The following is a 17,987-nucleotide window of genomic DNA, read 5'->3' on the forward strand; positions in this document are numbered from 1 at the left end:
AACAGTTGGGATTGCTGCTGCCATTTCCAATCCCTTTGCCACTGTGCTGCTGTCCTGAGGAGTTAAGATTCCTGATCTCGTCTCCAGAAACATTGAGTGCTGCCATGAGCAACTGGAATTTAATGCAGACAGTGCTGGAGAGACGTTGTGGCGGCCTGTCCATACAAATCGCCCCGCGGGGAGGCAAATTGAGACTTTCCAATGTGGCACTTCATATATATATATTTGCTGCTGCTGCTTTTGGTCAGTGTGGCCTTTTGCCTGTGAGATGTGGCCTCAGCTAATGATGTGTCAAGTTCCCGCTAGAGTGAGTGGTCTGTGCGTGGGTATAGACTAGCAGGGAGTGCCTGGCATTGCTTGGGAATTCAAAGAACACACCCACCCCCCGTGTGAATTTTAAATAAATAGGGTAATTTGTGAGTTTGGGAACTGTGCATACAGAGAGAGAGAGAGAGAGAGAGAGAGAGACATGGCTCATTGCATTCAACAGCATCCCAACATCCAACCAGATCGCCCTGGGATGCCTGCAAATGCAAAAGCACCTCTTCTGTCTTGGACTTGGCAGAAACTGGTATTTAGAGGCATACTGCAAAAGGTCCATCCTGCTTTCCACCACTGCCAGTTAGATGCCTCTGGGAATATGGGTGTAGCCAGGATTTTTGTTGCGGGGGGGGGGCAGGCCTTTTGTTAGTTAAGCAGGCCTTTTGGGGGAGGGACCTCAACCATATATTTTTATTGATTTTTATTGATGGGGGGCAGCTGCCCCTCCCTGCCCCCCTGGCTACGCCCATGTCTGGGAAGCACACCAGCTTAGATAGTAGCAGGCTTCCCCCATGGTTCCTTCCAAACACAGAGGTTCCCGTTAGCTGTCATCACCACCACATTTTGCGGCAGAGAAGTCCATAAGTTGGTTCTTCTGGATAGAATCCAGAAGGGACCTGCAACCAACGCCAGGTTTTCCCTTTGGTATCCACTCTTGAGAACAGAGCATTTTAGAGCTAGTTAGCTGACCAAACTCTCACCATTTTCCTTAAGAAATGCCTTTGTTGAACTGCATTTCCAAGCGATGCCCACTCATTCTTGGCTGGTTGCTACAACAAGGTTCCATATGCAGACAGACTTTGTATTTCTGATCAACCTTGGGTAGAAGACATCACTCATTTTCCATTAGCCTTCTAACCCCTTACATAGAGACCAAATAGATCGCTTTCTGAACCTTTGTTCACACCAACAAGCAGGTACACCCCAGCAGAAATAGTTTGGTTTCTTTTGAGTGACAATAATAGCTTTATAGCAAACAGTGACCCTCTATGCACTAGCTGGGGGGGGGGGGGGAGGAAAAAGGACTTCAATAAAATTGCTATAAATCATTGTCGCACAATCAAAGCCTAACCTGCCTCACAGAGCTGTTGTAAGGATAAAATGGGACTACGGGGCAGAACCATTCATGCCACTTTGAGCACCCTGCAGGAAGGCAGGATATTAATGTAATAAATGACAGAAAGGACTACACCACTTTATACTGGAGAGGGAGGACTCATGCTTTTGGAATTCTGCTCTGTGTTGAAACACTCCGCGTCAATAGGATACCAGGAGGACCAGCAGGCAAATGCCTGCATTAGAACCTTTCTCCCTGAAGAGCTGGCTTTCTGCTTTCAGGGTTGCCTACTCCCCACCCTGGGGAGGAGAGGGACATTCAGAAGTAACCCTCACTTTAGTCAGAAGTGGTCCACCTCCTTTACTATACCTGTTGACACTTCTCTCACTCCCCGTCTCCCATGGTGCTGTTTCTGGTGGTGGTCCTGCATACACAACTCTCTCCAGGTCCCTTCACAGGGTTTCTTCTTCTTCCTCTTTCAGACTGGCACAATCTCGAACTAACCCTCAAGACCTCGACATTGGCTTGACTGCACAAGATATCCAAAGCGCCGAAATCCTCTCTCCTGTTGACTGGGACAAAGTAGATTCCTCTACAGTGGCGGGGAAAGACGACCACCTCTTTGGGTTCTGACGTCTTCTCTCTCTCTTTCCTTTTCTCCTGACCAGCTTTTCAAGTTACATAACCACTGAGAACTTGATGCACTGCATTCTGAGTGATTTTTTTTAACCGGAGGGTTTTCTTTAAGAAGGGTGGGCGAGGCAAACATCTGATCCAGATGGATGCTATAATGTCACCATATAACTCTTTAGACCAAAGCTTTAGATACTTAAATAATCTTTATATATATATAAATAAATATATATATAAATATATTTCTTTTTTTAAAAAAAAACTTTGCTTTTTATGTAAATGATGAGATACTCCTGAGCATATTTATTCAAGAACCCCTTCAGTTTACATATATTATGGAAATTAAGTAACATTGTCTAACTTAACATTACAGTATTAGACTGCTTTTCCCATTGGAATACTCGTGGTAAACTGTGATAGCATCAGCTGTGTCTTGTGAGGTGCAACATCAAAGTGATCTGAGTTACTTTTTCTAGAAGAGAAGCAGCCTGACAAGGAAGGAGGTTGCTCTGGGGCAGATACAGTGAGGCGGAGTTGGCTTTCTGGCTGGTTCAAGCAGGGAAGGTTACTATGGGTTACGTGATGCTGCATTAGGTGGGGAAATGGCAGGCTGTGGCCCTCTAGCCCTTTTCTCTATGACCTGCCGGCTCCTCCCACAGGCATGTTGGTGCCAACCCACAGCAGCTGAGTGGACAGAGCCTAGCCAGATGCTTTTAATAAGCATCAGTAGGGTTCTTTAGGTACTAATGGCACACAGGCTGAAGCAGCTGCCTAATCTGTGGACCAGAACTATTGAAACTGCCCTACTGATCCATGAAATCAAACCTGTTTGATGCCTAGGCCCTTTTCAGATGCTGTGGAGAAGGGAAGTCATGAGCCGCATAGGGCAGGGCCATGTGTAAATGCTTGGAGAGGCATGCTCTGCCTCTTCTCTTGTTTCCCACACACCAGGGTCCACTTCTGATAGCAACTTCCACCTCCAGGTAGCCACCAGCCTGGTTTCATTGTATCTCGACTTAGCAGGAGAGGACCTCCTGTCCCTGTTGGGACACCATAGTGAGACTGGAGTAGTGTGCACAGTGTGATGTACAGGGCTGGCTATCCATGTAGACAATTCTGGGAGGTGGAGGTGGAATATAACATTCTTTTCCCCTGAGAAATGACAGTCAAGTGCTTCAAGCCAGGAATACAGGAGGTTGACATCTGAACATGTCTCATGAGCAGTCTGTTTGCACCACCCTGAAATTCCTGTGGAAGTGGTCCAAACATGTGTGAGAATGGGGCACCAATGGTTCATGACCCTCTTTGTAGCTTGACATGAGTTGAGCCCATTGGAAAATGTTCATATAGCCATGCAGGGAGAGGGGCTGTGTGCTTTCTACCCAATCTTAAGCTTCGTGTATCCAAATAGCAGTGGAAGCCTTAACTCTCTTCCTGCACTTCAGGCTGCACATGCATGGACCACATGAGTGGATGTTCACCATTTGGCAGGGGTAACAAACTCCATACATACAGAAAGCTAGTGTTGGGAAGAAGACTTCTCATTTTGCCTTTTCCCTGACTTACTTGTTTTCAATGTGCTGGGAAGTGGTTTGGAGAGCGGGTGTTAAAACACGTGCCCACCACTTTCTGTTCTTGGAAAGTTGATCACTGCCAATGCCTTTTTAAAAGAATAATACTTTCTTGCTTATTTTATTGATTGTAAACTGCTTTGGAGCCCTGTTGTTAAGCAGGAAAGAAAGCAGGCTGTACATTTTTTAATCAGCTTTTTATTTAACCACTTGCCTAATTGCCACAGGCAAAAATGAATTCCGTGAAGGCAAATCACAGAGACCAGCTGAGCTACCAGAGGCAGGATGCAGTATCTGTACCTCATCCACTGGAAAACTCATTAGGCTAGTCACTTTTCTGTCCTTATGTACAAGGTTGTTTTAAAATCTGATGTGGCTCCCCAAGCACATTTTTTCTTCCCCCCTTCCTCATCCCAGACCCCATTGATTTTGGCAAGAAGAAAAAAACAAAGTAGACTGCTCAGCCCAGTGCCCTGAGGGGGATGTAAATTACCCCGTCCACATCAATCAGTGTTTTGATGAGCTAGGGTGGGTGATAACCCATTCCTTCACCTGATCTGTATAGATCAGGAGTGAGTGCCTGTTTGCATGTGTGAGAGCTAGTGTGTATGTGTGACAGACAGACAGACAGACAGACAGACAGACAGACAAATACGCATCCACACCAACTTTTGCCCACGCTCACTGCTGGTTTGTGGCCCCCAGAGGGTCACCAGGGATGAATGTGGCACTTGGGTCAATAAAGGTTAGCATGCATACATCCATACCTACACATTTAAAGTGCTTCCCCCAAAGAATGCTGGGAATTGTAGTTCTGTGAGGGGTAGGCTTCAGGTTCCATGACCGCTGAAGTGCTATAAATGTTTGTTAAATGTATGGTGTGGAGCTGGCCTTTGCATGCACCCTCCCCAACAACTGGGAAAGGTTGTGAGGGAAGGAAGATTCACAGGTGGTTAGGAAAGAGAGATTGTAACAGGTGAGATTCTTTGGAAAGCAGCATGGTATTGATCCTTTGTGGTGATGAACTGCACCATGGCTGAACAATAATTTGAATCCGATGTGCGTTTTTTTTACCCTTTCCAAAGGGCAGGCTATAATTGCACTCTTTCTCTCAGTCAAATAGGTCTTAGCAAAGAGAGAGAGAAAATAAGGACCAGTGTTTGCTTTTCTTTTTGGTGGCTCCATCAGAAGCAGGGTCTGTCTCGTTGCATTCTTCCTGAGCTCTTACTGGAAACAGGGAAATTGTGTTAGCTGTTAAAATGAGAAAGATCAAGAACCGCCTCTTTGAATTACCAGTGGGCAGTAATGGGTTCTTTCGTTCATTCTTCAGCCAGCTTCAGAAGAGAGTAGGCATATTTTCTCTTAAGACATATAGCTTTGCACTTTAAAAAGAAAAAAAACTTGAACCAAAATTATGGTTTCAAATGTCAGAACAGGTTTGTATGGCTCTGTAACCTTTTTCTCTTTTGCCTTTTGAAAGTACTTCATCCAAAAACACACAGCAGCTGTTGGATATTCTTCCTAAAACTGACCTTTGCTCTTTTGCTGCAGCAAAATGTTTGAAGACTCATCCATCACATTGATGGAGATGCTGAGCAGTTTCACTTAGATTTCTCTGTATATTTGCCATCTAGGAAGAACTCAAATGCTGAGGTTTGGCTAGTTGACTAGACAACCGTGGTCCTTATATTTATTCTTAAACATCTTTTGTTAATATTTGGTAAGTTCCACCATGGTCCCCCCTACACATCCCTTTCAGCCATTTAAGCCGCTAAATCGAAGGCCGCCAAATTGGATTAAAGGAAAACAATAATTCCTTTCGGCTTTCTATTTTTTAAAAAAATAAATGTTAAATGGCTGTTTATAAGTGCATTTCTGTCATACATCTTTCCTTCTTCCCACCTGCGTCTCTGACAGAGGCTTAGAAAATAAATTCTCAGTCTAATTTCTCATTTCATAAGACTCTGGATTTAGAAAACTAAATAATGGGAGACTCAGGATTACAGTCATTAAGAGATTATGTTTAACAATGATCCTGAATAGCTGCACTGTGGCACAGTTTGCTGTGTTTGTGGCCTTGTTGGAAATATACTAATCTGTTTTATAGATTTGTAATTGGCTTCTGAAATACTAATTTCACTTTTCCCAAAGAATCCTTTTTTTATATAACTCTGCTAATGCTACAGCTGGGCAAAGTAAAACTTTAATGAGGCTGACGATTCAGAAGACAGCAGATAGATTAACCTCCGAAACCAGATAGTTTGGAAACTTGGCTCTTATAAACTGTGTACTAAGTTGACCCTGGGAGGAAAAGGTGTTTAATGAAACTTACTTCATCTCTCCAAAAAGGCATCTCTTCTCAACATGCCGTGCCTTGTAGCACAAGGTACAAAAAACTCTTCTATTTGGGTTGACAATGCAAGGTCAGGTGAAGATCTCTGCTGAAAATATGTATATCTATATAGACGGTATCCTCATCTGTACAAAACTAACTAGAATTGAACAGAAACTTGTCTTCTACATGGAGCAGATTAAGGTGGTAGAATAGAGTGTTTCACTTCAAGGGACAGGTGAGGATTCAAATTTGGAATGCTGTCCATATTACAGCAAAAAAATAATAATTCCTGAAGGTAAATATCTAGCACATCAGGGAGAGGGGTTGTAGCCCCACTCCTTGTTTCTACTCACATGGAGTCTTTCATGAAGAATAGGATTGGGGTACAGGTGTCTCTCCTGATATTGCTGGACTACAGCTGCCATCATGCCTGACCAGTGGACATGCTGGCTAGGAGTGATGAGAGTTGATAGTTCAACATCTGGAGGGCCAGAGAGCCCCCATCCCTAGTGCAGACGAGAATTCACAAAGGTGATCCCTCCCAACACCCACCGTCTAATGTGATGCACTCTGTTTTATCACCTCATATCTCTACCACCTCATTACCTTGTCTATGTCGCCCAGGCTTCATATACAGGAGTTTGCTGCAGTTGTTGCTATAGCAAAGGTCTTGAAAGAATGGTCTAAGAAGTTTCATTTTAATGAGAACATACCTATTTTGGAAATCTCTAGAAAAAAGTGTATGTAACATGAACAATATAATGCCTCTGTGTATATAGTTAAACATATGCTGTAAAAAGTACATTTGCTGTTGAGAAAATAAAAATTCTACCTTTTTTCCAGTAGACTGCTTTTATTTGTTTTTGATAATTGTATTGCACACTCTTCTACTGAAAAGTGTTCAAAGTATTCAAAGCTGGTGACAATAGTCATAAAAAGCAGGGCTTTATAGGCTCTGGTGGGCAGGGATTGGCTTTTGGAGTCAGCTGACTGCATGTGGGTTGCATGAGGCAGGGGTCAGCAACCTTTTGCAGCCGTGGGCCAGTCCACCGTCCCTCAGACCATGTGGTGGGCTGGACTGTATTTTGAATAAAAATAGGAACGAATTCCTATGCCCCACAAATAACCCAGAGATGCATTTTAAATAAAAGGACACATTCTACTCATGTAAAAACACGCTGATTCCTGGACTGTCTGTGGGCTGGATTGAGAAGGCAACTGGGCTGCATCCAGCCCCCCGGGCCTTAGATTGCCTACCCCTGGCATGAGGCATAAAACTCAGCCTGCCAGATTTGCAGTTGAAGAGGAGGCGGCTAGGCACCAAAGCCTGGTAATGGGAATCTGTAGTTCAGGGATCACAGAATTGTAGAGTTGGAAGGGACCACAAGGGTCATCTAGTCCAACCCCCGCAATGCAGTAATCTTGCCCACAGCTGTCCCTGGGTGGGCTCAGACCACCAACCTTCTGGTTAACAGCCGGACGCACTGGAGGGTAGTATGAGGAGCCTCAAGCCCTGGGGCCAAATGCAGCCCTCCAGACCCCTCTCTCTGGTGTCACCCCAAACCACACACCCTCCCAAGCCTCATGTCTCAACAGCCCTATTTTGCAGCCTGGATTGTGCAAAATAGACTGGATTGTGCCCTTGAACTTGGAAAACGCTTGCTGCTTGCCTACAAGGAGAATAGAGGAAGCTGTTTGAAGAAACTACCCTACCCTACAAAGATGAAATTTACATGTAATGCTCCACCTACTCTTGCCTCTGGCGCTGGGCCTCAGAGGTCTGCTCAGAAGAGATTGCGGCCCTCAGGATTAAAAAGTTCCTCCCTTTCTGCTCAGATTCAAGACACTCACACACCCAGAGAGCATCTTATGCCTTCGTGTTCCTGTTCTAAGGAGCATATCAGCCACCGTCACGCCTGGTCATCGAAGTATCTGTATGTATATAGCCCTGACAAATGGCAAAATTCAAATACTCAACTTATTTTGAGGCACGTTATTCTCCCTTCCACACTTCCTCTTAATTGTTAAGCCACATAACAGGAAGAAAAGCAAGAAATTATTAGTTTTTGGCTATTGACAAGCACACAAGGTTTTTTATTTTTTATTTTTAACCACTTTACCTCAGGAGAAATAGAACGTAAACTTGAAGTGTGAAGACTTCACTCTCTGGAAATGGGTGTTGAATACTGAGCAGGCGGAAGTTTACAAAGATGCCCTGCTATTTCGTCTGTGTTGTACCTGTGTGGAATATTCCCCAAAAGTTAATTTTACTATTTAAATAGGCTGTTCCAGTCTAAGGATATGTCTCAAATTGTGAATACTAAGTGTCTGCCACCCGGCCTCATGAATAACTGATGAAGGTGCCATGGAGCAAATTGATCTTTCAATTTTGATGTGACCTTTTTCAAGCTTCTGGGTTGAATCTCGGGAATCCAGAATCTCTTTCTGCCTTGCCCTCCGCAAATCCCTTTCATTATTGATCTATTTATCTCTACCACCACCTCATCCCTAAAGCTTGGGTAGGTAATAAATTGGTTTTTAAAAAAAAATCATACAGATAAAAATATCCAATTTAAAAATCTGTTGAAAACTTGATAAGTCTAACTGGGAGCAAACGTCACAATCATCAGCTTAAAACTGTCGCCTGACAATTCTCCTGATGCAGGAAGAGCAGGGTTAAACAGTGGGTTGCTGATGACATTTCCTATAATTGTTTTTAAATCCAGCCACTGCAGAGCACTCTTTGGGGTTACACTGAGAGGGACACCCCCCTTTTTGTCTTTGTGGCTGAAGGGAGGGATGCTCTAGTGAGAGCACAGAGCCCCAGGGGTAGGAAGTGCATAATTTTGCCCCATTGGGAGGTACCTAGAAATACATGCTTGCCTGTTTGTTTATTATTATCATCATCACTATTTCCATTTATTGACCACTTTGCTATTCAAAAGGATCTCAGAGCGGTTTACATAATAAGCACAACAAAGCCATATCAAATAGTTCGCCTAACAAAATACATAGAAATATCCATAAACATAATAATAATAAATCAAAGAGCACTACAGAGGAATTTAATATATAATTTCAAACAACACACCATCATTCATCCAATCTCACTCATCATCCATTCCACATACCCACTATAACCATTCACTACCTCAAACATTACATCTATCTGCCACTCATACATAAAGACACTCAACAAGGTAGCTCAGCGGGTCGAGCATGAGACTCTTAATCTCAGGGTCAACGGTTTGAGCCCCATGCTGGGCAAAAAGATCCCTGCATTGCAGAGGGTTGGACTAGATGACCCTCGTGGTCCCTTCCAACTCTACTATTCTATAAACCACTCACAGTCAACAATGTCACAACCCAAATGCAAAGGGTCACTGGCAAGCATACAGAAATAAGATACACTCCTAATATCTGAAGGAGTAATAAACTAATGAAATTTGGGGGTGGTCGGGGGAGGCAGGAAAGGGCATTCTTTGTGGCAGCCCTTAAGTTGTGGAACTCCCCCCCCACCGCAATACACACACAGGTGTGACGTGCACCTTTATTGTAGTTTTCATGGAATATGAGGATGCAGGAGTTCATCCTGGTTTTCAAGATGTATATTTTAAGGATCCACCTTATTTCTGTAATGTTAAGTTGTTTAAAACTTAAAAATATATATATTGTGTAATAGTGTTTTGATTTTAATGTTGTTTTACTTGCTGTAGCCTGCCCTAGGACAATGTAATAATACTAATAATGTCCTGCCCCACCCCAGTGGACCATGTAATAAATCCTTTGGACCATCTAACCTAATTCCTTGACCCCTGGGGTTAAGTAGAAAGTAGAGTTTGCAGGTTAAACTTTCAGGCAGTCTTGAGACCACCCCCAACCCATGTCTCAATTCTTAGAAACCGATCACTAGGAGATAACATGTGTTTTTTCCTTCCTTTTTGCACCTAATTACTGTACTCACAAGAAACGAGTCATGTCAGAAACACATCCAGTGGTACAGTTAGGTTACTTTAGACTCTGGACTTAGTGGTTTTACTCCGGGTCCACTTCAAAATGTTGCAATCCACCACTGCTGTGTTTGGGGGGTGGAGGCTTCTGCTATTGCTTCTAAGTGGGGACTTGGTCTTCTGTCCCCAAAGTCCTACCCCAATGGCACCACTGAACGCATTGCTGCTGTCAAGACAGTCCCCACTGCTGCCACCACCTCTCTTTAGATTCTTTGGAACCCCTGAATTTATACAGTGGCACCTCGGGTTAAGTACTTAATTCGTTCCGGAGGTCCGTTCTTAACTTGACACTGTTCTTAACGTGAAGCACCACTTTAGCTAATGGGGCCTACCTGCTGCTGGTGCGCCGCCGGAGCACGATTTCTGTTCTCATCCTGAAGCAAAGTTCTTAACCCGAGGTACTATTTCTGGGTTAGCCGAGTCCGTATCCTGAAGCGTATGTAACCTGAAGCGTCTGTAACCCAAGGTACCACTGTATTTGGATTGTGTAAACAGAACTGAAGTTAAAGCAAGCTATGCAATGTGATAAACAAACCCTCAGACTGTGTTTCAATGAAGGGGGAAAATGTAAATAGGTCATCTTCCTCCTCCTGAAGAAGCTGCTCCATTGGGTTGTGCAAAAATTAGAATTTGTAAAAGGCAGTAAAGTATATCCAGGTAATTAGAGCTTTGAAAACTCAACTGCAGCACTAGATTAAAAATAAAAATAGGGCAAAGAGCTGCAATCTTAATCTGATGCAAGTTTCTTTCTTTTTTTTATTTTTTTCACCTTGAATTATTGTCAGTCGATAACATGCTGCCCTGTAGGAGTCTTCGTTTTTCAAATCCTAGTTCAGCACAGTTTCATTGGCACAGCCTTCGGCAATTCACTCTCCACCTCAGTTCCCCAGCTGTCAAAAGAGAATAATTGATTATTTTATTTGTATACCACTTAATATATGACTGCCTCACAGGGTTGTTGTGAGGCTGAGTGAAATGAGTAGGCAGATATGTATTTTGAAATGTGAGAATGGGGCCATCTATAAACCTACTAAGTCACGTTTAATTATTCACTTACAAAATTTATTAGATGCTGCATTATATAATATTGCAACAAAATAAAATTAACAGAACTGAACAATGAGCAACACAAGAGCATTTATAAAAAGGAGTTAAAAACCATACCCAGCAGTAACATATAATTTTAAAATGCCAGGGAGTGGAAGACACATAAAAAGACAGGAGAAACTGGTAATTTAAAAAGCACATTTTTAAAATGTCTAGGAGAACAAAACATTTTCTCCGGGTGCTGAAAGGACATTAATGCAGTTGCTAGGCAGGCCTCTGAGGTAAACATTCCATCAACAAGGGGCCACCACTGAGACAGCTCTGTCTCTTATAGGAGGGATGGGAAACCTGACCTGGCCAGTGGGCCAACTCCTTATATCCTCTACCTCTCAGAGGCCAGATTTGACATGTAGGCGGGGTTACCCATCTGTCAATCACCTGGTGTTGAAGAATATTTTGGGGACTTTAAAGCACCATGCAGGGCTTTCAAATAAGCCTCTGTGATTCCTTGAAGTGCTGTTGATCAAGCAGGCTTGAAGTCACTGCTTATCTACTGATGGGTGGCGAGTTCAAAGCTGCACTCTGAAGGGATCAGCTTGATGATCAAGCTCTTCATGGGGAATTCGGACACACAGCCCATCCTGTGGGGTCAAAGTCACCACTCATCAGCTGATAGGTGATGAGTCCCATCCTGTTTCCTACAGGGATTTGCTGTGCAACCAATTCAGATGTGCATCTACCTGCCCCACACATGACATTACATATGCTGTGGGGTAGGTGGATAAGGTTTGGGGGGGGAACAGCCTCATGGGCCGAATTGGCACCCATGCCAGGCCAAATTTGGCCCCCAGGCTGGACATTCGCCACCTCTGTGTCAAAACTATTTCCTACCTGCCGTATCTTAGCTAGGATGGATACTTGGATTAGGGTTGCCAGGAAACCCCCCACATTGTTTTTCAATTTGCCTAAGATCCAGGACAAAGCGCTGCCTTTTGGAAATTCCCCCTGAACGTCGATTCTGGCTTTGAAATCCCAGTAATGTTCGGGACATATGGCAGCCCTACTTAACTAAAGAAATTGACTTTATTATATGATAGGGATGTATAGAAACCTATATAGATTGGTAGGAAATTGTTGAGTTTCTAAGAACAATTACCATTCACTTTATACTGTTACGACCATTAAGATTTCTTCTAAGATACGTTAAGGATGCAGTGCCAACTGAGAAATTAGAATTGGTGGGTTAATTAATCACAGAAGTGCAAAGTGAGGTGACAAGTAAATGGGAAAATACAGAAGGTCTGCAGATCAATAGCTGGTTAGAGTATGAGAGATGCTATATATGACACATTGAACAGTACAGTCGCAACCATGTCTACTCAAAAGTAAGTCCTATTGAATTCAGTGGAGCTCTCAAGTAAGGAGGGTTAGGTTGCAGTCAATTTCTGTTTGGAGAAGGCAGGGAAAGAGTTACTTGTATAAGTTTTTTTAAAAAAATTAAATGAGAATTTATTAGTGAAGGTGAAATTAAAGTCATCAACACAACATAGTTGCTGATACTGAGGCAAAAATCAGTAAATTAAAAGGGATTATATTTATTACTCTGTTGCTGCTTCCATAATTCCTGCTTGTTTCTCTCTATGTGTGTGTGGGTAAAAGTCTTCAAAAACGGAAAGGGGGATATCATTATTCTGAAGGACAAACAACCCTGCAATCCTACAGTCCCTAGGATAGTTTCCTAACTGGAGACCGGATAATGCTTGCCCCTAGGTCAAAGGTTTGGACCCTGAAATCTGAGGGTCTGGGATGCTCCTGACCTGGCAACCCTTGTGGGAGATCCCATGTTGCATTCCCTTTCCATTCTGCCCTGGTATCTTCCGTTGCTTTTGCCCTGCCTTCACTGTCCTCCAAAACACCTCCAAGGCAGGGCGGATACTACAGCAGCCCTGGATGTGGCGTAGTGAATTTCCTTCCCATTGTTCCCAAAGGGAGAAGGAAATAGCAATACAAGGCCAGAGGAAGGTTGGGGAAGGGTTGTAGTTCAGTGGAGTTCAGTGGTAGAGTATCTGCTTTGCATGCAGAATGTCCCAGGTTCAATCCCTGGCATCTCTAGGAAGGAAACATCACCGTTTGAAAGCCTGGAATGCTGCTTTCAGTCCACATAGACCAGGGGTCTGCAACCTTTAAGACAAAAAGAGCCACTTGGACCCGTTTCCGAAGAAAAAAAAACTGGGAGCCGCAAAACCATTGCGACATTTAAAACAAATATATCTCCGGAGCCGCGATCTGACAGCGGGCATGAAGGTGACGTCGGGACAGTGCGTCCCGCACGCACCGCCCCCATGCGACGTCACAGCCAGTACAGTGCCCGCCACAGTGGGGAGTGTCGGGGCACACAATGCGCCTCCTCCCCTCGCTAGTATCTGCCCCGGAGCCACGGCAATGGTGTAAAAGAGCCACATGCGGCTCCGGAGCCGCGGGTTGCAGACCCCTGACATAGACATTACTAAGTTAGATGGGCCAATGGCCTGACTCCATATAAGGCTGTGTCCTATATCCCTAGGAGTAAAAAAGCTGATCCATTCTCACTGCTGCCCCACTGATGGGAGCCCAACAGGGGGCTGGATGAGGCAGATGATCTGCCTTTGGCACATCCCCCTCCTCCCCAACTTTAGGACTGCAGTCTTAGTCAACAAATAGAACCTATAAAGACAGATTTCATCTATTTTTAACGTGCATGTTGAAAACAACATTTGCTGAAATGTTTACATCTCAAACCCAGATTTAAACTAGGGCTGAATGTAGAAGTTACAGCAGCACAAAATATTGGTACAGTGAAAAAGAAGTAGATACATCTTTGAGGGATTATGCCACCATTAACAAATTGTGTAGTGATCATCAGTTCAATTCAAAATCATTTGCAATGCATAGAAAAGCATTGTGCAGAAGAATTGGTCCAGCCCAGACCACCATGAGTCTGAAGGAATCAGGTCTGGCCATGATCCAGGGAAGGTAGTAAGAGTTACTGACAGACAGGGTCTTGTGTGCAATTATTATTATTGACGCCATTTTTGAATTGCTTTCCATAAAATATCTCACAGCAGAAACATCAATAAAAGCAATTCCACATGTAAATACAGTGGAAAACAATTCCATATATGCAATCAATTAAAAATAATTCTGTATGTAAAAACAATGTAAGGGAAAAAAAGACAGACTAGTATAAAGTTCTGCGCTTTGAAAGCTGGATCCAGAAGGAAGGTCTTCAACAAGTGCAGAAAAGACAGTGGAGCATTTCACCATTGCCATGTTCTTCAGAACCCTGCACAGGTCCCAGGAAAATACAGCTTATTCTCATGAGTGGTAACTGAGCCCTTATCATCACTTCCTCCAATAGCAGATGCAGGTGGTGAGTGCCCACACTGGGGGTGGAAATGGGGCCACTGAGGAACAAGAGGGAGGAATCAGCATGCTCAGAGGAACCCCGTGGTTTGCGGGGGGGGGGGATTAAGAGGGGAAGCACTTTTTGAAAACAACAGTACAATGAGATCTGAGCTTGTTCAATAGCCATGGGGTGGGGGTGGGGGACCAGAAACCCTGGTGGGGAGTATAGTATATGTGACCTGTCTCTTTAAGAGACACAGCTGGTTTGTAATAGAAACTCCACCTGCTCCGGGTGTGCTTCTGCACCTCCATAATTAAGTAGGAACTAGTTGGAACCTTCAGCTTAGCTCTGTGGCAAGTCCTAGCTCGTCTTCTGAGTGGTTAATCCATTGTTCACCAATAAATACAACTATTGAAGTGGTCTTGGCTCCTCCTGCTTCTTGGGATTAGGGCAGATGCACTGCAAGGCTTCTTCGCACAGTGAGTACCCTTTCCCAAATCTATGGGGTGTGACAGGGAGCACAGTGAATTGGTTTGCTTGAGTCCTGTGTAGCACTTGTATAATCCTCAAACCTGATTATCCCTCCCAGGCTCTGCCTTCTTGCTGGAGAATGGAGCCCCTTTAAAGGCACAGCCCTCTGGCCTAGACCCTGGCCCTCTTGTCCACCTGCCTGTTGCCTCCAGCTGATGTCACTGCCTGCAGTGCTGAACAGGCTTGGTGGCACATGACACCCTGGGAGATATGGACCAGCCCACTTATAAGACAAGGTGAGGTGACTGCTTCAGGTGGCATGATCCACAGGGGCAGCATATCCTAGTGCAGATCTCCCCTCCTCTAGTTCTTCTCTCACCCCTTCTTCCCTGATGGGGAAGGGGCACCATTGCGGGGCCTGCCTCAGGTGCCAAAATGTCTTGGGCCAGTCCTGTGGGGGAACTAAGATGCTGGGCCTTTCGTTTGCTCTTTTGCAGCATTCTGAAACCACTGGTTGAAGGGAGCTGGCGTAAAAGTTAAAGGGAGCTCAGCTCCCTTTAAATACCTGGAGTGGCTCAGTGAGAGAGTTATGTGTGTTGCAGACAAAAGGCTCGAGGTTTAATGCCCAGCCTCCCCTGGTAGGTCATGAAACCCTGGAGAGCTGCTACCAGTCAGTGTAGACACTATTGAACTAAATCAGGGGTAGGCAACCTAAGGCCCGGGGGCTGGATGTGGCCCAATTGCCTTCTCAATCCGGCCCGTGGACGGTCCGGGAATCAGCATGTTTTTACATGAATAGAATATGTCCTTTTATTTAAAAAGCATCTCTGCGTTATTTGTGGGACCTGCCTGGTGTTTTTACATGAGTAGAATGTGTCCTTTTATTTAAAATGCATCTCTGGGTTATTTGTGGGGCATAGGAATTCATTCTTTTTTTTCCTTCAAAATATAGTCCGGCCCCCCACATGGTCTGAGGGACGGTAGACCGGCCCACGGCTGGAAAAGGTTGCTGACCCCTGAAGTAGATGGACCGGCCACAAGCATTTCAGCACTGGTCCAGTCAATTTGCTACCAGAAGGGAATAACTCCCTCCACCCTGTCCATTGACACGTTGCCTCTTCTTTTCCTCTGCATGCTGCAGGCTCTGTTAGATCTCCACATGCTCAAGAGAGCATGGCTCTAAGTGATAAATAAGAAAGAAAGAAAATCTACTGCCAAGTGTGCAGTACTTGCAGTATATCCAAGAATACTGCATAACCCACCCTTTCCCATACAGTATTCACAATCATTGTTGCAGGTTAGACTCCTCGCTTCACACCCATTGGTAGGGTGTGTGTGTGTATAAAATCATGTACATCAATGTTTATTGTATTGCAGGGGGTGGGAATAGCTGCAACTGGAGTAAACAGCCTTTTTTACCACCAGAAAGGCTTCCTCACCTACAGACCGCGGTGCATTTATTTAAGCTTGCTGATGCTAGATCAAGGCAAGTGCTATACAGGCAATAGGAGAGATGGTGTTGCACATAGAGAATTATTTATACAATGCGGAAGATAACACAAGATCTCACCTGCACTATCTCTAGCCGAGCCCAGGGAATTCTCGGCGGTTCCTCATTCCCAATTACGGGGCTTCTTTTCCACGGAGACTTCACAAAGCCGGAAACAGCTTATCTTTTGAAGGCCATATAGTGAGCCGTGGAACTGGGGGTTTGGGTTAAACTGAGGCTGCCCCATACATTTAAAGCACGTTCTCAACCCCAACCCCCCCAAAAAAAAGAATCCTAGGAACCATCGTTTATTAAGGGTGCTGGAAATTGTTGTTCTGTGACGGGTAAGCTGCAGTTCCCAGGATTCTTGGGTAGGAAATGTGCTTTAAATGTATATAGTGCCTGAAAGCAGGAATCTTATTTTTAATCATCTTTTATCACTACCAACCTCAAAGCTAAGGGATGAGGTTGGCTGTTTGTTGAAACGAATACATGGCTGCTGTCCCCTTGTGAGCAAGTGAATGCTCCCTGGCTAACGTCTTCACAAAGCGCAGATCAATGGTCCTTGTTTTTCACATAGGCTTTTGGGGGGGAAACGTCTGAGCTGTTGCAAGAAAGCTTCTCTGTAGCAAGAGGATGAAAATGCTGGCTGGTGCTTGCAGGGAGTGTTGGCGTGCCCAGGGATGCCACTTTCCAACAGATTCTGTAGCCGTCTTTCTAGGAAGCAGGGACTGATGGTATGCAAGTCGTGTGCTCTGACGCTGACCTACTCCTATGGCCCTAACCTATGCAAATTCTTTGGCACCGCTTCCTGTGGTCCTCCTGAGCTTGTGTATTTCAGCCCTCCTCCTTTCTTCCCTTGTGGGAAGATAATTGGGACATATTTAAATCAAGGGCTGGACCCAAGGCATTCTGTAGTCTCGTGGAGCGCTGAGGGTGACATGGGAGGGCTTCTTCCACTCTGAAGCAGCCACAGAATTGACAGGAGGCCTCGCTGAGAATTACAATGAAGGCCCAATCACAGGTATTGGAGGAAACAGTGAATTAGACCCCATTCGCACTCTACATTGAAAGCAATATCATTCCACTTTAAACAAGAATCCTGGCAACTGGAGGTGCTTAGAGTATATGCAAATTAAATATATGATCATGCAGCGTAGTGAATGTGCATAATGGTCTATTGTTATGCACATTAACTGCTCAGCTTAATAAACGTAAAGGGACCCCTGACCATTAGGTCCAGTCGTGGCCAACTCTGGGGTTGCGGCGCTCATCTCGTTTTATTGGCCAAGGGAGTCGGCGTACAGCTTCCGGGTCATGTGGCCAGCATGACTAAGCCGCTTCTGGCGAACCAGAGCATATACCATCTCTAATAACAAATACACAGAGCAATACACACACACACAACCAAACTTCTTTTCTTTTGACGCCACTTCCCACTGCCACCAGGTTTCCAGCAGAAGTAGCTGCGGCGACAAAAACTCGGGCAGGTCTGCAAGCTCTCTTGCCGCTGCTGTTTCCCTCGCCGCTGCTGCCAACCGTGGCTGTGGTGGGCGCAGTGGTGGTTTCGCCACCAGGCTTGGTGCACTGGGCCCCTGTGATTTCACAGGTGTGACACGATGCTGAGCCCCCCCCCCCATTTTGGGCCAAAGCTGGAGCCTTTGGTTT

General features: G+C 44.7%; 1 protein-coding gene and 1 long non-coding RNA gene across 3 annotated transcripts in view; one reads left to right on the plus strand and one right to left on the minus strand.

Annotated features, from left to right (window-relative positions):
* The window catches only part of LDLRAP1 (low density lipoprotein receptor adaptor protein 1), a 66,314-nt gene extending 59,552 nt beyond the window's left edge, over nt 1–6,762 (plus strand). For both annotated transcript variants that reach the window (XM_083512018.1, XM_083512019.1), the window contains exon 9: nt 1,861–6,762. In XM_083512018.1, the coding sequence (XP_083368144.1) occupies nt 1,861–2,011 (151 nt within the window). In that variant the 3' untranslated portion in view covers nt 2,012–6,762. The remainder of the gene's footprint in view (nt 1–1,860) is intronic.
* Nucleotides 6,763–7,377: 615 nt separating this feature from the next.
* Nucleotides 7,378–12,666, minus strand: LOC310710859. The gene is made up of 3 exons (XR_014528281.1): nt 11,092–12,666; nt 10,697–10,817; nt 7,378–8,155 (listed from the first exon to the last, which is right to left on the minus strand). It is a non-coding gene; the product is annotated as an uncharacterized lncRNA (long non-coding RNA).
* Between the last annotated feature and the right edge of the window lie 5,321 nt (nt 12,667–17,987).

Source organism: Podarcis liolepis (assembly GCF_965112155.1).
Source record: "Podarcis liolepis genome assembly, chromosome: 7".
NCBI lineage: Eukaryota > Metazoa > Chordata > Lepidosauria > Squamata > Lacertidae > Podarcis > Podarcis liolepis.